Below are 24,221 nucleotides of genomic sequence, written 5' to 3'. Positions count from 1 at the left end.
TCATTATGGAACTCGGACCACACGTAGCAGGTTAAACCTGGAGCCTGGCGCATAGCTCATTACAACTGGACCATTGTCATACAGTTCCATTATTAGTGAGGATTAGGGTAGATATATAGGTCTATTGTTCAACCCCTATTGTACACTTTTTTCCACCTTCCAATATTTCATGGACTGAACTTGAATATGACAACTTTCAGGATGAATCAAACCACTGTATTTTTTTATTCATCAATATCTTTAGTGCGTAAAGGCTCTCCAAACCTGTTCCACCACCTGCAAAATCCCTTTGACAAAACAGATATGTGATCCTGATGCTGTCAGAGTCATAGATGACGTCAAGGTTCCTCAGTAGAGAGAGTACTGGTTCTCTACTGCTCGTGTTCTTTGTGCTCCCTCAGTCTCCTGCTGTTCATCGGATGAGCCACCAGAGGGCGGTAGAAGATGCTCTATGCTGCCACTGCGACTCCGTAAGCCACCACTACCCCCATCTTCTAGTCTGGGGAAGGGAGGCAGGATGCGGGGCAGAGCAGGGGAACTGGGGGGGAGAGGAGAGTCCACAGATCCGCCAACTGGCTGCAAGACTCCGGGAAAGAATTGTGCCGAATGGTGGAGGCCGTTCCGACAGCTAGGCTCTCTGGTAGGGGTGGACAACCGAGACACACGGAGCTCTGCAAAGAGGAACCCAACGGACACACAAGACATGTTTGAAACACACAGACAAATGCACCATAGATCTAACCTTGTTCGACCATCATGATCTTGCAAGCTTACATTCTGTTGCGAAACTAAGCCAAAACGCAGCGGTCAGGATGGTGGATCAGGCTACCATAGATCTAGCTTGGAGCACAGCAGCATCAAGTCAGAAATTGCAGTTACAATAATATGATGTTCTATATTCTATATTCAGGGGGTAATAGTACAAAAGAACATCTTAAGATAAAAACAAAATAAGAGGACTGGTTTTAGTGATCCATAGGGAAGGATTTCAGTAGAAATCAAAATAGGAGAGACCAAATTAATTCAGAAAGGCTGGTACTAAGAGGGGTTACACACAATGGAGGGAGACGAGTGGGCACCATTGGAGCATGGGAGGGAAGAGAGAGCAGCACAGAGTAAAGAAGGTAATCCTACAGAGGGAGGACCAGAGAAAAGGAGATTAGGCCAACTAAAAGTGCCCTCTGTCTCTTTCGCCTCTCCCTTCCCTTGTGGCGAAACATCAAAAAGACATCAGCCTGGAAGAGGGATCCTCAATTCCTTATGCTTGCCTAGTCCAGTGCATCTTTCCTAAAAGAGTCCATTGTTGGCTTGAAACTATTTTTTCTTTGAAAACCACTGTTCCGCTAGGTAACCCTTTTTGTAGCTTCGATAATGTAAATGCTTGACTGAACAAATTTAAGATGAGAGGTTAGATATGGGTCAATAATCACGGAATGCAGGGATTGTTTTTGGGCACTAGACATGTTGTACATTATTATAATCATAATAATAGCCTACATTTGACATAAAAATATCTCAAACAGTAAGACAGCATTAGCCCACGTGTTACCTGGCCGGCTGCGCTGTGTCTGGACGTAGCATCGCAGCGTGACATCTGCAGCCCCGCGGGACTCCAATGGGATGGGGTGGCAGTGAAAGTGCTGCAGCATGTCCCCCACACTCTGGAACCACAGGTGGTGCACATGGCACTGGCCCTGAGAGTCCACAGACAGACGCAGGTGCTGCTCACAGGGAGGTAGAGGCATGCTGTTAGGTCTTTCTACCATTATTTGCATTCAACAATGCTAATGCTAAGCTGTAGCTTAGTAAACACACACATCTTGGGTTGTTGCTAGACTACTTTCATTTGTCCATAAGATGAGGTACATTTGGGTGAACTAGCAGGGGAATACAAGGGAATCTTTGGGTGAATAATTGTTTTAATGAATCAAGGCCATATGGCCAATACTCAGCAGAGGAAGCATGTGGTTTACATGTGCAGGGCTATGACAAATACAGACAGGAAACCCTCTACCATTGTTAGAACATATCTGGAGGACTGACAGATTTTGCCCTTGTGACACAAAGGGGAACCCTGAATGAATGGGCAGCCGGCCAGATAAAGAGACTAGTTTGGAACCAGGTTGCGTCTGAGTGTACTTTTTATTTATTTCACCTTTATTTAACCAGGTAAGCCAGTTGAGAACAAGTTCTCATTTACAACTGCGACCTGGCCAAGATAAAGCAAAGCAGTGCGATAAAAACAACAACACAGAGTTACATATGGGGTAAACCAAACGTAGAGTCAATAACACAATAGAAAATCTATATACAGTGTGTGCAAATGTAGTAAGTTATGGAGGTAAGGCAATAAATAGGCCATAGTGCAAAATAATTACAATTTAGTATTAACACTGGAGTGATAGATGTGCAGAAGATGATGTGCAAATAGAGATACTGGGGTGCAAATGAGCAAAATACATAACAATGTAAATAACAATATGGGGATGAGGTAGTTGAGTGGGCTAATTACAGATGGGCTGTGTACAGGTGGAGTGATCGGTAAGCTGCTCTGACAACTGATGCTTAAAGTTAGTGAGGGAGATAAGAGTCTCCAGCTTCAGAGATTTTTGCAGTTCGTTCCAGTCATTTGCAGCAGAGAACTGGAAGGAATGGCGGCCAAAGGAGGTGTTGGCTTTGGGGATGACCAGTGAGATATACCTGCTGGAACGCATACTACGGGTGGGTGTTGCTACGGTGACCAATGAGCTAAGATAAGGCGGGGATTTGCCTAGAAGTGATTTATAGATGACCTGGAGCCAGTGGGTTTGACGACGAATATGTAGTGAGGGCCAGCCAACGAGAGCGTACAGGTCACAACGGTGGGTAATATATGGGGCTTTGGTGACAAAACGGATGGCGTTACCTTGGCTTTGCCCTGGAAGTTGAAGGTGAGGACGTATTCTCCCGGGCGTGTCTCGCTCTGGCGAATCACAAAGAGCCCATGGCTCCGGGCTCCGCCCACCAACACCAGCTGAGCAGCACTCACTCGAGACAGTGTACCGTGGAACCATGGGTAGCAGGTCAGAGAGGTGTCCGTCTCAGAGCGGGGTGTACTTTCACCTATGGGTGAGAAGCACAATATAAGAACCTTTTGTCACTATATTGGCTTAGCAAAAAGCAGTCCTTCCACATACAGAGCTGGCCATTACCTGCTCCAGGCCTGTTGGACTCCAGTGACTGGAGGAAGCGTTCTAGCGGGACATGGGTGGGGTGCGAAGGGGAGGCCAGCAGGGTCCGACAGCGAGGTCCTGAGGGGCCACAGGGACCAGCACGGTGCTGAGGGGTCTTGTGTATGTCTGGGTGGACATAGAGAGAGCATGGAGAGAAAGTTACCCCATAGAGTCAGATGCTGAGATATCATTACCAATTAAAGTAAATAAATACTCACTAGACGTGAGCTCACAGTTACAGGTGGACACCGAGGGGAACTGGCCATGAGGACAAGACGTCAGCTCAATGTCATCTCCACTGTCCCTGCACAGAGAAGACAAACACATTAATTAAAACGGGGGATGAGAAGGAACTGGTTTGATTGTTACTGCTTAAAATCATCTATATGGGGGTACACCTCAATAGTCTGAACTGAAGTCCTTTTTCTTCTTCTGTCAATCTGAAAAGACAGGGTAGATGAAGGCAATATGGTGGTTGCCCACTGGGATTTTGCTTTCACTTCTCCTTCACGTCAGTGCAGGAACAGAGAGAAGGGAAGGAATCTACTTGCACATTAGACTTCATTAAGATGTACCCCTAGATCACAGGGAAGTGAGTGTACTGTTATTTTTCTTTACCCCGGGTCTATGCAGTCCTGAATGTCAGCCACCCAGGAGTGTTTCTGAAGGGAGTCTAATGTCTCCAGGATGTATTCACCTCCATTCTCCACCTGCAACACAAGCATTGGATTAGGCACAATATTAGCACATTCCAAATCAACTAGACACTTGTGTAGACATGAGTGTATTGGATAGGTGTATAAAGAAACCAAATGATATAGATGGTTAAGTTCTATTATACAGCACAAATGTATCTATCAAACATAGTTCTTACAGGGCTGAAGGTCACTGAAGAATATAAGATCATTTAAATATATACTGTGTATAGGCCAACCTATAATTGAGTGAATGTAGCGGAACATATCTTGATGTATAAGGTACCATATTAGCAGCCTGTTTTGGCCTACTGACAAGAGCTTAGCTGAACAATATGGTCTGTGGTTTAAATCACCCAACTATTTATGTCTCTCTGTCAACTGCATCTCTATATATTTATCACTCACTGTGCACAAAGCATTGACATTGACTACTACAAAAGACTTGTTTGACAAGTGTATATAGAGTGAGGGACTCAATTAACTACATAGACACTGTACTCAGCCTGTCATTCACTGTTTGGTTCATTATGCAAATCTGCATCATACAGAGCATTTGGTAACCCTGAATGGCATGTCATAACGCCTACATACACTTGTGATAAAAATGTCCTGACATTACAAGTAAAGCTGACCTTGAGGACAAAGGTGTTGTCCCTGTCTGGCATCTCCAGGGGCATGGTGGTCCGCACCTCCATGACAGCTGTCAGAGGAACACTCAATTTGGGCTTCGACGACTGGGTCAGAGAGAAGAGACAAGTTACAGTTAGCACTGCAGCACTGTTAGAAATCTATTTTTCACTGGTAGTTTGACCCAAATTCATATAGCTCACTAGTCTGGCTGACACCTAACTCAAAGTCCTCCTGACTTCAGAGTCTGGAAAGGCTATGTTGATGTTGTCGGAACGATGCGTTGATAATGAAGGGGATGTGCTTTTTTACTGATTGGTTCTGCTTTGTGCCTTTCTCACAGTTTGAGATAACCACTCAAAGCTCAAGACAACTTCTGCGCAGACCAGGGGACCTACCTTGGGCGGCACATAGAACTCCAGCAGGAAGCCCCCCTCCCCTTCAGCGACCCCTCCTCCTCCTCCTCTCGTCCTCCTCAGCAGCAGACGACACTTCTGCCACTGGGCGCTGCTGCCCATGCTGTGCGAGTCGTCCGCCACCATGTAGCGCAGGACTCCTTCCCTCTGCACCTCAGCTGGCAGGGGCCTCAGGGTGGCAGAGCGGGATCCCCGGGGCATACGCAGCAGGCGGGGACTCCAACACCCCCCCGTATCCCCGTTGAGCAAGCAGCGGGGTTCTGGGGAGGCTCCCCGGGTCCTCTGGAGCATGTCCCGGACCCCGTCCACCATACACAGGCTGACGTTACGCAGGGAGAAGCCCTTCCTGAAGTTGGCCCCGGGGAGGCCCTCAGACAGGTCCTCTGTGCTGCGGGTCTGGCCCAGAGTCAGTGTGGAGGGGCCCCTGGGTTTGGGCCGGTGTCGCGGGCTGGGCTTCTGCTTCTCTGGGCTGCCCTCCATCAGAGACCAGGGAGCGGCTGGAGGGCCCAGTGGATCAGAGGAATACTGTAGGTGCAAGCAGATCTAACAGCAACCCCCTTTAGGACAGCAGGCTGTCAGGGGAACTTTCTCAGGTTTGATTGGCTGAGTCGGCTCTGCCCTAAAGCACACCCAATAATCCTGAGTACAGAACAGAGAGAGTTCCTCCTCACTCAATCCTGCTCCAAGTCCTCCTCAGTGCATTTGGCTGGTGAGATCTGTGGATAGAGGTCAGAAGAGATGAGGGAGCTGAGTTGTATTTTAGGATACCCTCATAGTGGATACTCTGGTGTGCTGTTATAGAGACACCTCCATTTTACATCTCCTCCTACCTGATATGACGGCCTATCCTAAAATCCTCAAACAAAAACACGTGACATGGACTCCCTGTCTCATGTGGGAGACTGTAACATGATACTCATCAATACCCTAACAACGACTGATTACAATCAATACAAGACTGTGTACCGGTCTGATACAAGCCCTGGTTTGAATATCACTTTCAACTGCTAGGTTTTTTTGGGAGAAGCAAACTGCAAGTACACCTTATCTGGTTCCTCCCCTGACCATTTAGACCCATGCATCACTGCTCTTTGGCAATGGGGGCCGGGAAGGGAAATATGCAGCTTCAAAGTTTAATGAAGCTTTGAACAGAGAGAAAAAAGAGATTGGAAAAAGGATAGGAGGCCCAAGTAGGAGGGAGGCCAGAGCGAGACTACTCCTTAACCCTGACGTTATACTAACATTTGCTGACTTTCTCGAGAAAGAAAATTACCTCTTTGCTATTTCACATTGTCTTCAATGAAGGAGGTCCAAGTCTGTAATTGTACACATGCTGTGCTCTCTTGTCTGCAGCCTAGCAGATAAGCTGCCAAAATGTGACAAGATTATTCCTGAGGTTTCTCTCAGGCACAATGGCAGGCGGTTATCACCTAGCACTGAACAGCCATCCTTTGAAATAAGGGCTCAGCAGGAGAGAAAGACATATCTCCTTATCTTAAAGATGATCCATAAATATTAAAGAGGTCCAATTAATGTTATTAGGGCCGGGGCTAGATTGGCTAGACGATCAGGCCTGGGCAGCTGGCCGCCTCACAGTGAATCAACGTCACTACTGATTGGACTTTTACGACGAGCGAAGGGAGAGTTCAACCTAATTATCTTCTAATGGCTGTGACTGTCACGACGAGATGGTCTTTTAAAAAAAAAAAAATGGTGACAAACGCTAGTGAGGGGCCCTGTCACCATGGGCGGGAGGAAACTACAACCCCCCACCGTCACTTCCAACCCTGCACAAAACGACAGTTACCACAGGATTCGTCTGTGTTAGCAGTTTTATTGTCATTCTGGCAGAGATACAGTAATTCACTGGATATGTGTGGTCGCAAACTCAGTACATTATGATGAGTCTGGAGATTCTCCTGTTATTCAAGGATAAGGGATGCTTTTGAATAGTACATAGAGCCGCAGTCAAACATATTGTATGTCATTATTATGGATGAATAAATAGGCAATCCTCCATATCATCAATGTTGATGTTCTTACATTTTTGTACAGTTTTTGATTGGGTTCATTCCCCCAACTGTGTGTCTGTGTGTGTGTGCATGCAAGCGAGCGTGTGTGCCATATTGTCACAGTGAACATCCGTCATTATGAGCCTGAGGTATGAGTTAGGTTTGATCTCTGCTTCTATGCTGGTTCCTATGTTTGAATAATGTATGAATACAGTGTCGCCTTCCAGGAAATGTAAATGGGTCTGTGGAAAAAAACATTATTTAGTCACCTGATCAAAGATTCATCATTGGAAGATAACACAGTGAAGTGGAATATTATCATATTGCAAAATGTTATAACAAAATGCATCATCTCATTGCTTGAGATGCTCATAAAATGTGTCCTCATTCACTCAAGGCCCTGTTCAAGTACAAGTATCCCACTGGGCACAAACTGGTTGAATCAACATTGTTTCAACGTAATTTGTCAAATGTATTGTGGTGTGGAATCTACGTGGAAAATACATTGGATTTGAAAAAAAGTATTCAATGTAAACTGTTAATTTTGAGGGTGAAATTTCAACCACACGATGATGGATGGCATCATGGTAACCAAATTTCAATTTCAAAAACATCAGATCTTCAATGTTATATCCACTATCAGAATAAATAAAATAGGCTGGGCAGCACCTCCTACTGGAGAGTTGATCTATCTACAGCTACTCTGATCTCCCATCCAGAGTATTAACCAAGCCCTGCTTAGCTATGATCGTTGTCACTGACTATTACCAATGTGATATCGTGAGAATGATTGTTGAGACAGAGATCTCCACTTAAAAATGTAATCGATTCACTGTTGCCATCAAAGTAATTCCAAAAGGTAGGTTTAACAGAGCAAATGAATTGTGACCATACTTTATCACTCATATACTGTATCATCAATGATACCATTTAGGGCTATATCGCATTTGCAAAGTCATCAACAGCTGTTGTTTAAATTCAACCCAGAATTCAACTAAAAATAGACAATACAATACACCTAGGATTTCAAGCTCTGGTTGATTTAAAATGTAATGTTATTTAGTGACTTAATGGCTTAGTCCCATTCTTTAACTTTTATTTTTGGTTGAGGTGGAGACGTGAATCCAACATATAATTTGTTAACTTGTCGACAAGTTAATAGGGTATTTATCAAATAAAATAAAATGTTATTGGTCACACACATATTTAGCAGATGTTATTGAGGGTGTAGCGAAATGCTTGTGTTCCTAGCTCCAACAGTGCAGTAGTATCTAACAATTCTAATTGTATTTTTATATTTCAAAAGTGATATTGAATTGTGTTTGGTTGTCAACGCAACCAAATATCAACTTTTGAAGGAGACGTATCTTCTGCTTGGATAGTTCCTTCTGTGCCACTGATTTAGTCTGGCTTTAATTCCAGTTTGTCTACAAATTAATAATTCATATGTTGGATTCTACATCTCAACCAAAATTCTAAGTTAAAGAGAAGGACCAAATCAAACTTTATTTAAAGTGCACTTAAAGTTTGATTTAATTTAGTCCTATTCTATAACTTAGATTTTGGGTTGAGATGTGAATCGAACATATCAATGATTAATTTGTAGACAAACTGGAATTAAAGCCAGACTAAATCAGTGGCACAGATGGAACTATCCAAGCAGAAGATACGTCTCCTTCAAAAGTTGATATTTGGTTATGTTGACAACCAAACACAATTCAATATCACTTTTGAAATACAATAAATAGCCTATTAACTTGTTGACAAGAAACAAATATGTTAATAATAACAACAAGAACTAATAACAACAAGATAACTAATGTAAAGCATAATGTGCCCATAATAAGTATATAGGTTATAGGTTGAGAGCTTTTGCAAACCAGATGAACATCTTGAAAATGATCGGAGGAAGTTCAGGAGTAAAAACAAACAAAATATAATTATTGTAGAATTTGACTGTGTCCATAAAATGTATGTAGTATGTATGGGCTGGAAGTAGAGGCTTAAGCATTGTTGTTCACAAGTTTACTCCAATTGGGGAAGGGGTGGTGGGGTTGGAAAGTAATGAAGGGAAATATAATCTAAAAAAGGATATGTGTGTGTGTGTATGGATGTGTGTGTATATGTGTATGTGTATATATATATATATATATATATATATATATATATATATATATATATATAACAGTTGAAGTCGGAAGTTTACATACACTTAGGTTGGAGTCATTCAAACTTGTTTTTCAACCACTCCACAAATTTCTTATTAACAAACTATAGTTTTGGCAAGTCGGTTAGGACATCTACTTTGTGCATGACACAAGTCATTTTTCCAACAATTGTTTACAGACAGATTATTTCACTTATAATTCACTGTATCACAATTCCAGTGGGTCAGAAGTTTACATACACTAAGTTGACTGTGCCTTTAAACAGCTTGGAAAATTCCAGAAAATGATGTCATGGCTTTAGAAGCTTCAGATAGGCTAATTGACATAATTTGAGTCAATTGGAGGTGTACCTGTGGATGTATTTCAAGGCCTACCTTCAAACTCAGTGCCTCTTTGCTTGACATCATGTGAAAATCAAAAGAAATCAGCCAAGACCTCAGAAATTTGTTTTTTGCCCTCCACAAGTCTGGTTCATCCTTGGGAGCAATTTCCAAATGCCTGAAGGTACCACGTTCATCTGTACAAACAATAGTACGCAAGTATAAACACCATGGGACCACGCAGCTGTCATACCGCTCAGGAAGGAGACGCGTTCTGTTTCCTAGAGATTAACGTACTTTGGTGTGAAAAGTGCAAATCAATCCCAGAACAACAGCAAAGGACATTGTGAAGATGCTGGAGAAAACGGGTACAAAAGTATGTATATCCACAGTAAAACGAGTCCTATATCGACATAACCTGAAAGGCCGCTTAGCAAGGAAGAAGCCACTGTTCCAAAACCGCCATAAAAAGCCAGACTACGGTTTGCAACTGCACATGGGGATAAAGATTGTACCTTTTGGAGAAATGTCCTCTGGTCTGATGAAACAAAAATAGAACTGTTTGGCATTAATGACCATCGTTATGTTTGGAGGAAAAAGGCGGGTGCTTGCAAGCCGAAGAACACCATCCCAACTGTGAAGCACGGGGGTGGCAGCATCATTACATTTTACGTCATTTAGTAGACGCTCTTATCCAGAGCGACTTACAGTTAGTGCATACATTATTCATGTTTTTGTTTTTTTCATACTGGCCCCCCGTGGGAATCGAACCCACAACCCTGGCGTTGCAAACGCCATGCTCTACCAACTGAGCTACCTCTCTGCCGGCCATTCCCTCCCCTACCCTGGACGACGCTGGGCCAATTGTGTGCCGCCCCATTGGTCTCCCGGTTGCGGCCGGCTACAGCAGAGCCTGGATTCGAACCAGGATCTTTAGTGGCACAGCTAGCACTGCGATGCAGTGCCTTAGACCACTGCGCCACTCGGGAGTTTATGCTGTGGGGGTGCTTTGCTGCAGGAGGGACTGGTGCACTTCACAAAATAGATGGCATCATGAGGAAGGAAAATGATGTGGATATATTGAAGCAACATTTCAAGACATCAGTCAGGAAGTTAAAACTTGGTTGCAAATGGGTCTTCCAAATGGACAATGACCCCAAGCATACTTCCAAAGTTATGGCAAAATGGCTTAAGGACAACAAAGTCAAGGTATTCGAGTTGCCATCACAAAGCCCTGACCTCAATCCTATAGAAAATGTGTGGGCAGAACTGAAAAAGCGTGTGCGAGCAGTGAGGCCTACAAACCTGACTCAGTTGCACCAGCTCTGTCAGGATGAATGGGCCAAAATTCCCCCAACTTGTTGTGGGAAGCTTGTGGAAGGCTACCCGAAACGTTTGACCCAAGTTAAACAATTTAAAGGCAATGCTACCAAATACTAATTGAGTGTATATAAACTTCTGACCCACTGGGAATGTGATGAAATAAATAAAAGCTGAAATAAATCATTCTCTCTACTATTATTCTGACATTTCACATTCTTAAAATAAAGTGGTGATCCTAACTGACCTAAGACAGGGAATTGTTACTAGGATTAAATGTCAGGAATTGTGAAAAACTGAGTTTAAATGTATTTGGCTAAGGTGTATGCAAACTTCTGACTTCAACTGTGTATATATATATATATATATACACACACACACACACACAGTGGGGAAAAAAAGTATTTAGTCAGCCACCAATTGTGCAAGTTCTCCCACTTAAAAAGATGAGAGAGGCCTGTAATTTTCATCATAGGTACACGTCAACTATGACAGACAAAATGTGGATAAAAAAATCCAGAAAATCACATTGTAGGATTTTTTATGAATTTATTTGCAAATTATGGTGGAAAATAAGTATTTGGTCAATAACAAAAGTTTCTCAATACTTTGTTATATACCCTTTGTTGGCAATGACACAGGTCAAACGTTCTCTGTAAGTCTTCACAAGGTTTTCACACACTGTTGCTGGTATTTTGGCCCATTCCTCCATGCAGATCTCCTCTAGAGCAGTGATGTTTTGGGGCTGTCGCTGGGCAACACAGACTTTCAACTCCCTCCAAAGATTTTCTATGGGATTGAGATCTGGAGACTGGCTAGGCCACTCCAGGACCTTGAAATGCTTCTTACGAAGCCACTCAGCATCTATACTTGTATGACTTCCATTCCAGTGTCTGAATTCCAACACAGGCACACCTCATTCTACTGAATTAGGTACTGATTAGGTGATCACATGAACCAAATCTTATTTGACGAGGAAAAGTATAAAAACCACTGCTGTGGTCATCACTATCCTCTTGCAATAGGACCAGCTGGATGGCAAAAACAGTGCTAATAGTAAAAAAACTATTGACAATGCCAAAAGTTGAAAAGGAAAGTTCAACTCTGGCAGAGGGATACAGTGAGCGTCAGATTGCTTCCATCCTTAAAATGTCAAAGACGGTGGTTCATAAGAACAAGGTCAAGCAGCAGACCTTGGGGACAACAAAGCTACAGACCGGCAGAGGGCGAAAACGACTCTACTGACCGGGATGACCGCCAACTCATTTGAATGTCACTCAACAACCGTAGGATGACATCAAGTGACCTACAAAAAGAATGGCAAACGGCAGCTGGGGTGAAGTGCACGGTGAGGACGGTTTGAAACAGGCTCCTAGGGGCAGGGCTGAAGTCTTGTAAAGCTAGAAAAAAGCCCTTCATCAATGAGAAGCAAAGAAGAGCCATGCTGAGGTTTGCAAATGACCATAACGATTGGACCGTAGAGGACAATTTTCAGCTTTGCCCAACACCTGGTCGTCTAATGGTTAGACGGAGACCTGGAGAGGCCTACAAACCACAGTGTCTCGTACCCACTGTGAAATTTGGTGGAGGGTCGGTGATGATTTGGGGGTGCTTCAGCAAGGCTGGAATCGGGCAGATTGGTCTTTGTGAAGGACGCATGAATCAAGCCACGTACAAGTTTGTCCTGGAAGAAAACTTGCTTCCTTTTGCTCTGACATTGTTCCCCAACTCTGAGAATTGGGTTTTCCAGCAGGACAATGCACCATGCCACGTCAATCAAGGTGTGGATGGAGGACCACCAGATCAAGACCCTGTCATGGACAGCCCAATCTCCAGACCTGAACCCCATTGAAAACTTCTGGAATGTGATCAAGAGGAAGATGGATGGTCACAAGCCATCAAACAAAGCCGAGCTGCTTGAATTTTTGCGCCAGGAGTGGCATAAATCAATGTGAAAGACTGGTGGAGAGCATGCCAAGACGCATGACAGCTATGATTGAAAATCAGGGTTATTCCACCAAATATTGATTGCTGAACTCTTCCTGAGTTAAAACATTACTATTGTGTTGTTTAAAAATGAACATGAACTTATTTTCTTTGCATTATTCGAGGTCTGACAACACTGCATCTTTTTTGTTATTTTGACCAGTTGTCATTTTCTGCAAATAAATGCTCTAAATGACAATATTTTTATTTGGAATTTGGGAGAAATGTTGTCAATAGTTTATAGAATAAAACATAAATGTTATTTTTACCCAAACACATACCTATAAATAGTAAAACCAAAGAAACAGAATTTTGCAGTGGTCTCTTAATTTTATTCTGCAGCTGTATATATGTATGTATGTATGTACAGTGGGGGAAAAAAGTATTTAGTCAGCCACCAATTGTGCAGGTTCTCCCACTTAAAAAGATGAGAGGCCTGTAATTTTCATCATAGGTACACGTCAACTATGACAGACAAAATGAGATTTTTTTTCTCCAGAAAATCACATTGTAGGATTTTTAATGAATTTATTTGCAAATTATGGTGGAATATAAGTATTTGGTCAATAACAAAAGTTTCTCAATACTTTGTTATATACCTTTTGTTAGCAATGACACAGGTCAAACATTTTCTGTAAGTCTTCACAAGGTTTTCACACACTGTTGCTGGTATTTTGGCCCATTCCTCCATGCATATCTCCTCTAGAGCAGTGATGTTTTGGGGCTGTCGCTGGGCAACACAGACTTTCAACTCCCTCCAAAGATTTTCTATGGGGTTGAGATCTGGAGACTGGCTAGGCCACTCCAGGACCTTGAAATGCTTCTTACGAAGCCACTCCTTCGTTGCCCGGGCGGTGTGTTTGGGATCATTGTCATGCTGAAAGACCCAGCCACGTTTCATCTTCAATGCCCTTGCTGATGGAAGGAGGTTTTCACTCAAAATCTCACGATACATGGCCCCATTCATTCTTTCCTTTACACGGATCAGTCGTCCTGGTCCCTTTGCAGAAAAAACAGCCCCAAAGCATGATGTTTCCACCCCCATGCTTCACAGTAGGTATGGTGTTCTTTGGATGCAACTCAGCATTCTTTGTCCTCCAAACACGACGAGTTGAGTTTTTACCAAAAAGTTCTATTTTGGTTTCATCTGACCATATGACATTCTCCCAATCCTCTTCTGGATCATCCAAATGCACTCTAGCAAACTTCAGACGGGCCTGGACATGTACTGGCTTAAGCAGGGGGACACGTCTTGCACTGCAGGATTTGAGTCCCTGGCGGCGTAGTGTGTTACTGATGGTAGGCTTTGTTACTTTGGTCCCAGCTCTCTGCAGGTCATTCACTAGGTCCCCCCGTGTGGTTCTGGGATTTTTGCTCACCGTTCTTGTGATCATTTTGACCCCACAGGGTGAGATCTTGCGTGGAGCCCCAGATCGAGGGAGATTATCAGTGGTCTTGTATGTCTTCCATTTCGTAATAATTGCTCCCACAGTTGATTTCTTCAAACCAAGCTGCTTACCTATTGCAGATTCAGTCTTCCCAGCCTGGTGCAGGTCTACAATTTTGTTTCTGGTGTCCTTTGACAGCTCTTTGGTCTTGGCCATAGTGGAGTTTGGAGTGTGACTGTTTGAGGTTGTGGACAGGTGTCTTTTATACTGATAACAAGTTCAAACAGGTGCCATTAATACAGGTAACGAGTGGAGGACAGAGGAGCCTCTTAAAGAAGAAGTTACAGGTCTGTGAGAGCCAGAAATCTTGCTTGTTTGTAGGTGACCAAATACTTATTTTCCACCATAATTTGCAAATAAATTCATTAAAAATCCTACAATGTGATTTTCTGGATTTTTTTTCCTCAATTTGTCTGTCATAGTTGACGTGTACCTATGATGAAAATTACAGGCCTCTCTCATCTTTTTAAGTGGGAGAACTTGCACAATTGGTGGCTGACTAAATACTTTTTTTCCCCACTGTATGTGTGTGTGTGTATATATATATATATATATATATAAAGATGAGAGGCCTGTAAGAAACAAAATTGTAGACCTGCACCAGGCTGGGAAGACTGAATCTGCAATAGGTAAGCAGCTTGGTTTTAAGAAATCAACTGTGGGAGCAATTATTAGGAAATGGAAGACATACAAGACCACTGATAATCTGCCTCGATCTGGGGCTCCACGCAAGATCTCACCCCGTGGGGTCAAAATGATCACAAGAACGGTGAGCAAAAATCCCAGAACCACACGGGGGGACCTAGTGAATGACCTGCAGAGAGCTGGGACCAGAGTAACAAAGCCTACCATCAGTAACACACTACGCCGCCAGGGACTCAAATCCTGCAGTGCGAGACGTGTCCCCCTGCTTAAGCCAGTACATGTCCAGGCCCATCTGAAGTTTGCTAGAGTGCATTTGGATGATCCAGAAGAGGATTGGGAGAATGTCATATGGTCAGATGAAACCAAAATAGAACTTTTTGGTAAAAACTCAACTCGTCGTGTTTGGAGGACAAAGAATGCTGAGTTGCATCCAAAGAACACCATACCTACTGTGAAGCATGGGGGTGGAAACATCATGCTTTGGGGCTGTTTTTCTGCAAAGGGACCAGGACGACTGATCCGTGTAAAGGAAAGAATGAATGGGGCCATGTATCATGAGATTTTGAGTGAAAACCTCCTTCCATCAGCAAGGGCATTGAAGATGAAACGTGGCTGGGTCTTTCAGCATGACAATGATCCCAAACACACCGCCCGGGCAACGAAGGAGTGGCTTCGTAAGAAGCATTTCAAGGTCCTGGAGTGGCCTAGCCAGTCTCCAGATCTCAACCCCATAGAAAATCTTTGGGGGAGTTGAAAGTCCATGTTGCCCAGCGACAGCCCCAAAACATCACTGCTCTAGAGGAGATCTGCATGGAGGAATGGGCCAAAATAGCAGCAACAGTGTGTGAAAACCTTGTGAAGACTTACAGAAAACGTTTGACCTGTGTCATTGCTAACAAAGAGTATATAACAAAGTATTGAGAAACTTTTGTTATTGACCAAATACTTATTTTCCACCATAATTTGCAAATAAATTCATAAAAAATCCTACAATGTGATTTTCTGGATATTTTTTTCTCATTTTGTCTGTCATAGTTGACGTGTACCTATGATGAAAATTACAGGCCTCTCTCATCTTTTTAAGTGGGAGAACTTGCACAATTGGTGGCTGACTAAATACTTTTTTTCCCCACTGTATATATATATATATATATATACACACACACACACATATATATTTATATTTGCGAGAAAAAAAACATGGGGGATTGGAGGTGATGCAGACAATTACAATGATGGAAGTTACAATCTATCTGAAATATTAAAGCTGATCTACCCCCTAAAAAAATAATAAAATATATATTTTTAAATGATATGTTGGATTCACGTCTCCAACTCAATCAAAAACAAAAGTTAAAGAATGGGATTAAGCCAGTGGCTCAGATGGAACAATACAAGTGTCAATGGGTGCTGAAGGTGGGTGTGGTGTATGAATCAGGCGCAGGACGCAGAGGCTCAGTCCAAAAGACTTTAGTGCAATATTCACGAAAAGAAATAAGCACAATAAGCCCGAAGGCGAATACACGGCGCACACAGGCGTCAAATAAACGGCGCACTAACATGTGCAAAAAGAACCTCTCCAAAACACTGGAGGGAAATAGGTAGCTCCAACACGAAACAGAAGAGCAATCACACACAAAGACAAACACAACCAACGAGAACTAAATATGACACTAACGAGGACTAACAAGACACAGGTGTACAACATCAAGACAAAACCAAACGAACATGAAACATAGATCGGTGGCAGCTAGTACTCCGGGGACGACGACCGCCGAAGCCTGCCCGAACCAGGAGGAGGAGCAGCCTCGGCCGAAACCGTGACAGTACCCCCCCCTTGACGCGCGGCTCCAGCCGTGCGCCGACCCCGGCCTCGGGGCCGACCAGGAGGACGCGGAGCAGGGCGCGCGGGATGGTCCCGGTGGAACTCCGACAGGAGAGATGGGTCTAGGATGTCCCTCCGCGGCACCCAGCACCGCTCCTCCGGGCCGTACCCCTCCCACTCCACGAGATACTGGAGACCCCCCATCCGGCGTCTGGAGTCCAAGATGGACCGAACGGTGTACGCCGGAGCCCCCTCGATGTCCAGTGGGGGCGGCCCCTATACCTGCCTCAGAGAGAGAACGGCCCCTATACCTGCCTCAGACGCGTCCACCTCAACCTGAAAGGGTAATGCGGGATCCGGATGCGCCAGCACCGGAGCCGACGTAAACAGGTCCTTCAGTCTCCCAAAGGCCCTGTCCGCATCAGCTGACCACTGCAGGCGCACCGGACCCCCTTTCAGAAGGGACGTGATGGGAGCTGCCACCTGTCCAAAACCCCGGATAAACCTCCGGTAGTAATTCGCAAAGCCCAAGAACTGCTGCACCTCTTTTACAGTAGTTGGGGTTTGCCAATTACGCACAGCGGACACACAATCCACCTCCATTCTCACCCCTGACGCGGACAACCGATAACCCAAAAAGGAGACCGACTCCTGGAAAAACAGACATTTCTCTGCCTTGACATATAGGTCGTGCTCCAACAGCCTCCTCAATACACGACGCACCAGGGTTACATGCTCGGCTTGGGTAGACGAGTACACCAGAATATCATCAATGTACACGACCACCCCTTGTCCCTGCATATCCCGGAAAATGTCATCTACGAAGGATTGGAAGACTGATGGAGCATTCATCAACCCATATGGCATGACCAGATACTCGAAATGACCTGACGTGGTACTAAACGCTGTCTTCCATTCGTCGCCCTCCCTTATGCGCACCAAGTTATACGCGCTCCTGAGATCCAATTTTGTGAAAAACCGCGCTCCATGCAATGACTCCGTCATGGTCGCAATCAGAGGGAGTGGATAACTGTATTTCACAGTAATCTGATTGAGACCACGGTAATCAATGCACGGGCGCAACCCTCCATCTTTCTTCTTCACAAAAAATAAGCTTGAGGAGGCGGGAGAAGTGGAGGGCCGAATGTATCCCTGTCTCAAAGATTCGGCTATGTAAGTCTCCATAGCTTTTCTCTCCTCTTGAGACAAAGGATACACATGGCTCCGTGGGAGCGCTGCTCCTGCCTGGAGATCAATCGCACAATCCCCCTGTCTATGAGGAGGCAACTGTGTCGCCCTAGTTTTACTAAACACGAGAGCTAAATCCCCATATTCAGGCGGAATGTGCAGTGCGGGCACTTGGTTTGGACTTTCCACCGAAGTCGCCCCCACGGAAACACCCAGACGTCGCCCCTCGCACTGAGCAGACCACCCATCGAGAGCCCTCTGTTGCCACGAAATAGCAGGGTTATGGGTGCTTAACCAGGGAATTCCCAGCACCACCGGGTACGCAGGAGAGTCGATCAGATACAGCTGTATAGTCTCTTCATGACCCCCCTGCGCACACATCCTAAGTGGCGCTGTGATCTCCCTAATCAGCCCCGACCCCAACGGGCGGCTATCTAAGGCATGAACGGGAAAAGGGTTTTCAACAGGTAGGAGAGGGATCCCTAAATCTAAACAAAACTTCCGATCAACAAAATTCCCAGCTGCGCCTGAATCTACTAGCGCCTTATGCTGGGAATGAGGTGCAACCTGTGGAAAACAAACAGGTATACAAAAGTGCGCAACAGAAAGCTCTGGGTAAGTGGGACGTCTACTCACCTGGGAGGCCCCCAGTGCGTGGCCTGTTGTCTTCTCCCCCGGAGAACCCTCCCCAGCACCTGGCCGCAGTGTGCTCTCCACGACTGCACTTGGTGCAGGAGACAGGCCCCCTCGGGCTCCTCCTCCTCCTTTCTCTAGCGCCGGCACCCCGAGCTCCATAGGGCTCGGCTCGGAGGTGCCGGAGGGCGGAATGGAAGGACCCCCCTCGGGACGTCCCACGGGTGGCCAGCAGGGTGTCCAGACGGATGGACATATCGACCAACTGGTCGAAGGTAAGATGGGTATCCCTGCAGGCCAACTCACGTTGAACGTCCTCCCGTAGGCTACATCGAAAATGGTCGATGAGGGCCCGTTCATTCCACCCTGCGTCCGCCGCTAGAGTCCGGAACTCTAAAGCAAACGCCTGTGCGCTCCTCCTCCCCTGTCTCAGGTGGACTAGACGCTCCCCCGCCGCTTTGCCCTCAGGTGGATGGTCGAACACGGCCTTGAAGCGACGGGAGAACTCGGCGTAGGAGATGGTGTTGGCGTCCATCTTCCTCCACTCGGCGTTAGCCCACTCCAACGCCTTGCCCGTGAGACAGGAGATGAGGGCGGAAACGCTCTCGTGTCCCGAGGGCACCGGGTGTACAGTGGCCAGGTAGAGCTCCACCTGCAGGAGGAACCCCTGACACCCGGCAGCTGTTCCGTCATACGCCCTCGGGAGCGAGAGCCGAATCCCCCTGGGTTCCGAACCTGGGACTGGTGGACCGGCCGATGGGGTGGGCAGGGTAGGTGGAGGTGTGGGTACCCTGCTGGCCTCCCATCGGTGCAAGGTGTTGATTACGTCCTGTAGAGCGGTCCCCAGTTGTCTTATCTGGTCATCTTGCCCACGGATATGCTCCTCGAGCGACTCAGGCGTAACTGCCGATCCTGCTGATTCCATTATGGTGTGTGATTCTGTCAATGGGTGCTGAAGGTGGGTGTGGTGTATGAATCAGGCGCAGGACGCAGAGGCTCAGTCCAAAAGACTTTAGTGCAATATTCACGAAAAGAAATAAGCACAATAAGGCCGAAGGCGAATACACGGCGCACACAGGCGTCAAATAAACGGCGCACTAACATGTGCAAAAAGAACCTCTCCAAAACACTGGTAGCTCCAACACGAAACAGAAGAGCAATCACACACAAAGACAAACACAACCAACGAGAACTAAATAGGACACTAACGAGGACTAACAAGACACAGGTGTACAACATCAAGACAAAACCAAACGAACATGAAACATAGATCGGTGGCAGCTAGTACTCCGGGGACGACGACCGCCGAAGCCTGCCCGAACCAGGAGGAGGAGCAGCCTCGGCCGAAACCGTGACAACAAGCTGTAGATATCTCCTTTTATATATTGATATTCGGTTGCGTTGTCAACCAAACACAATTCAATATTTAATTTTGTAATACAGTAAATAGCCTAAACTTAAGGCTAACACATCCATGGCCACATTTTGAGTTTACTGTAAATATAAATGTCTTCTTACGTAATCATATAAAGCGTGCACGTTCAAGATAGCATGCATAGGTCGTCGTAGGTCTGTGGAGATCTTCACAATTGTTGTAATAATCTGTACAGAATCTCGACCGGCATTGATCACATGCACCATGTACTTTTAATGTTATCTCAACTGCAATCCAGGTCATGTGGTTCTGCTATTAGATGAAGCACAGTGATAAAACAATCTGACATTTTATTCCAATTTGAATTTTGCTGAAATTGTTTTTCCATTGGAATTTGGTTGTGCTTTTAGTTTGTTGAAAGCATAGTGATAACACATTGGAAATTCAACTAATTTTTGAGTGGGTAAATTAATATAGGTTGTAATCTCATTGATCAACGTCTAAACCTAATATTACCCAATTATCCACGTTGAAATGAGGTGATGTGCCCAGTGGGATGTGAATGAATATGTGAAAGCAAGGACCAACCAATGCTTTCATCTATCTGTGATCCCTTAAAGCCACAATCAGGAGTCTGTGTTTCAGCCCAACTGCAGCCTCGCCACTTGGTTTGGAACAGAACAAGCTACATTGTCAGGGAGGGATTTAGGAGGGATGCATTTTTAAGTCAATTTATACTGTGCCAATGGGGATGAGTGAGGGTGAGTGACTAGCCAGATATGGCATTTACAGCCATTACTAACAGAAGGATAGTGTGAGAAGCTTAACGTGAGAAGGTCATCTGCCAGGTCCTCACTATATGAGTGACATAATCCTCGAATTTATGACTGGTTAATTGGAATTGGGACCTAGGAAAGTGGCTACATGCGTAGGGAAAAATATAAATTGGTGTGAATCCCAACCACATTAGTCTCTGGTATGGTTTGATTACTTTTTGTGGATTTTAAAACTCAATGCGTAACAATTTAAATTAAAATGTAACTAGGTTTCTACCTTATCAGAATTGTAAAAAGCACAAACTTTCTATCTTGTTTCTGCATATTTTCATATATCACTCAGATTCCCGCTCTGCGTCCAGTGATAAAGTCCAATGCAGATTATCTTACCAGGTGTTGTTATTTCCACTCCAAAAGACAAAGTTAAAGAATCCCATCAACCATTGGCTGCGATGCCCATGGGTCCCTAGATACCATTATGCACATCCCATACACTCTCTCTCTGACCTGAGTTAAGATGGCATGTTACAGATAGAGATACCACACAGCTTACTAAATATGTACTCATAGGACCTCAGGACAAAAATAGAATTGTTATTGAAACTAATAAACAAATGACATTTTCACTTCACAGCAGGAGTCTTTAGAGTCTAGACTAGATATTCTAATATATTTTAGATTATAAACTAGGTGTTTAATATCCACCCAGATCTTAAATGCTCAGCTAATACAACTTTCCCTTCCTCTATTTTCGAGGAACTTGAGAAGGAATATTGAGCCATTTTCTCCCAAAAAATCAGCAGAGCACATCCGACATCTCAACATTTAATGAACGTTGTGCCAAACCTGAGAGAGTATATGGGGGCCCTTAATAGGGGCCCTAAGGGACATTGAGCACATGCCTATCTAACTTCACTAGTTAGTGTGGAGAAATCCAAAGGGCCCCACGCTTTACAAACCATGGACATGCTCCTTGGGGCGAGTCCAATTTGGCATCAGTGACTTCTGCCCTTAAATTTCCTGCACATTTCTAGTGCTGTTTCTGTAATATTTTCAGTGACATTTCTGCCAATGACAGTGAGTCAGAGGACATTTTCTAGGTTCTTTAATGGTCATTCATATGGCAGTCCATCATTACCTATACAGTTGTGGTTGGGAAAAAGAGAATTAATTTATGTTATTGAGCAGATGATTTTCATGCCTGCAGCACAGTTGGTGTGTGTGTATTGAGAGGAGAAACATGATCGCTCCTGACCAGCGCCCCCTCTCTTATACAACGTTATGCAGAGACAGGAAGTAACTGTAAGTGGCTCAGACCTCTGACACCACTCCACCCACACACAGAAAAGCAGCTGGCCAAACACACACACACACACACACACACACACAACATAAATGCCCATACAAATAAGTGAGCATAACCAAACACGCATGCAATTTCACTAAGCAAACTAAAACTCCCTCACACACACACAAAACACGTTTTGCACAGAGGGCAGAATTAAACACAATCATAAACATAAGGTAACTGCATCACCAAAACACACAGAGAAATAGAACAGATTATATCAGCGGAAATTTTCAACAGCATCCAATTAGATACATGGCCAATGTGGCTTTGAGGCAAATCCAAAATCCAATTCATGAATGTAACTTAGGCAAACATTGGCCTGAATGAAACAAAAACATTCCACTCAGATCAAGACGACAAGGCTTTGACCAACATCAATGGCAAAGCATACCAAACATGTATTGACTGGTAGATGAAGTTATCATGCATAATATAACAGCATAGATATGGAATGTTATGGCTTAACTGTCTCTCATATCATATCATCATGACTCTTTGGGACATTTTTGTGTCCCAAAGATAGGAGTTATGAAAAACATAGGGAAGGAGGGGAATTTTGGACATTCATAGAATTGAAGTGAGTCAATCAGAATGTAGCAACTGAAGTGGAATATCTGGAGTGGGGGTTGAACCAGCGATTCTTAATTCAAAACACAACCACACTACCTCCTGTGCCATAAAGACCCAGACCTCTTGGATATCTATGGAATAGGTGCTCTGTTCACAGTGCATTTTAGGTGGTGTTATTTAACCAAGAAAACAGAATGTTTCATGTTCTGCATAAATTCTGTTTTGCATCCTGCCAGAACTTTAAAACATCAGTCCAAAATGAACCACGTTTTAAGGCATAATGAAGCCTTCATAAACCCTTAATAAATCCTATATGCCTCAGAAAGCATTCATAATGGAAAATGTTTGCCACATTTTCACACTTTATTTGAGTTTTCTGTTTATAAATGATTCCTGAAGCATTTAGACCATGTAGTGCTTATGAAGACTTTTTAAATAGGCCTATAGCCTTTATAAGTAGTGTGACAACGACTGACGTAGCCTATGTAGCGTCATGGATGGATGATGCATAGACCAACACCGATGAGTTCATAGTAAATTCAACGTTTCACATTCAGTTGACTTTCATATATATATATATATATTTTAAACTCGGCTATATGATTTTTTCTGTCACATGTCCCACAGTTGAACCCTTGAGAGATTCATAATAATGCGGTAATAGACGCTTCAGAGCAAGTTAATATGGGGAAAACACGCAATATGAGCGGCACTTCAAAAGCAATACATAAATCAATTGCATTTCCATCGTGAGCTCGAGGAAAAAATACGCATATTTAATCAAAATTAAATCAGTCACGTTTTAATCGGTAAAGTAATTACTACCTATAGTATAGGTTATACCGTTAATTAACTCAGATGGGTAATTTTAATTAGGTCTATCAATGAACGCTTACCTTATCATCGGCAGTATACTCGCAGCATTGTCTGTCTTTGTCCTCTTATTTAACCCATTAAGACAGGTTAGGAAATGGCTTATCAGTCACAAAAATATAATTTCTATGGAAGCCTATAGCTACTTCAACGTGTCCCCATTCCATCAAAAGTGAACAGACACTAGCGCGCGCCTCGCAGCGTGGGTAGTCTGATCAATGCCGCCTTGTTTAAAGGTCCAATGCAGCAATTTTTAAATCTCAATATCAAATCATTTCTGGGTAACACTTAAGTACCTTACTGTGATTGTTTTAAATTAAAATGGTCAAAAAGAAACAAAAATATATTCTTAGCAAGAGCAATTTCTCAAGCAAGAATTTTGCTAGGATTGTCTGGGAGTGGTCTGAGTGGGGAGGGGAAAACTGAAAACTAGCTGTTATTGGCAGAGAGTTTTCGAACTCTCTTTCTTATTGGTCTATTGACTAATTTACCACCTAGTGATGTCACCAGGCAGTCCAAAACTCCATCCCACCAAAACAGGCTGACATTTCAGGCGGTCTTTTCAAACAGCTCTTACACTAAAAGGGCATTATCATAATTTTCACAATATTATTCCAACCTCATAGTGTGGAAATATATATAAAACACAGTAAAATCACATTTTTGACTGCACTGGCCCATTAAAGGAGACAATATGTGGTTTTGGCTCTATTCTACATAGCTCAACAAAACCAGAGTTTTAGCCCACTTCCTACTTCCACACAAAAATATACACAAA

The 24,221-nt window shown here is 44.0% G+C and overlaps 1 protein-coding gene across 2 annotated transcripts; it reads right to left on the bottom strand.

Moving 5' to 3' along the window:
- Nucleotides 1–206: 206 nt before the first annotated feature.
- On the bottom strand, nt 207–23,736 carry LOC121551286 (SH2B adapter protein 2-like). Of its 2 annotated transcripts, XM_041863859.2 has the most exons (9): nt 23,467–23,736; nt 4,936–5,669; nt 4,543–4,644; nt 3,831–3,922; nt 3,431–3,516; nt 3,192–3,338; nt 2,906–3,102; nt 1,550–1,721; nt 207–671 (listed from the first exon to the last, which is right to left on the bottom strand). In XM_041863859.2, exons 2-9 carry the CDS (start codon nt 5,431–5,433, stop codon nt 349–351), a joined length of 1,617 nt encoding a protein of 538 aa, XP_041719793.1. In that variant the 5' UTR covers nt 5,434–5,669; nt 23,467–23,736; the 3' UTR covers nt 207–348. The 2 variants fall into 2 exon arrangements, with proteins under 2 accessions (XP_041719793.1, XP_045066706.1); XM_045210771.1 differs by lacking the exon at nt 23,467–23,736 and having other exon boundaries at nt 4,936–7,172.
- Between the last annotated feature and the right edge of the window lie 485 nt (nt 23,737–24,221).

This window comes from Coregonus clupeaformis, chromosome 35 (genome assembly GCF_020615455.1).
Source record: "Coregonus clupeaformis isolate EN_2021a chromosome 35, ASM2061545v1, whole genome shotgun sequence".
NCBI classification, from domain to species: Eukaryota; Metazoa; Chordata; class Actinopteri; order Salmoniformes; family Salmonidae; genus Coregonus; species Coregonus clupeaformis.
This window is presented reverse-complemented; position numbering and strand designations above follow the sequence as displayed.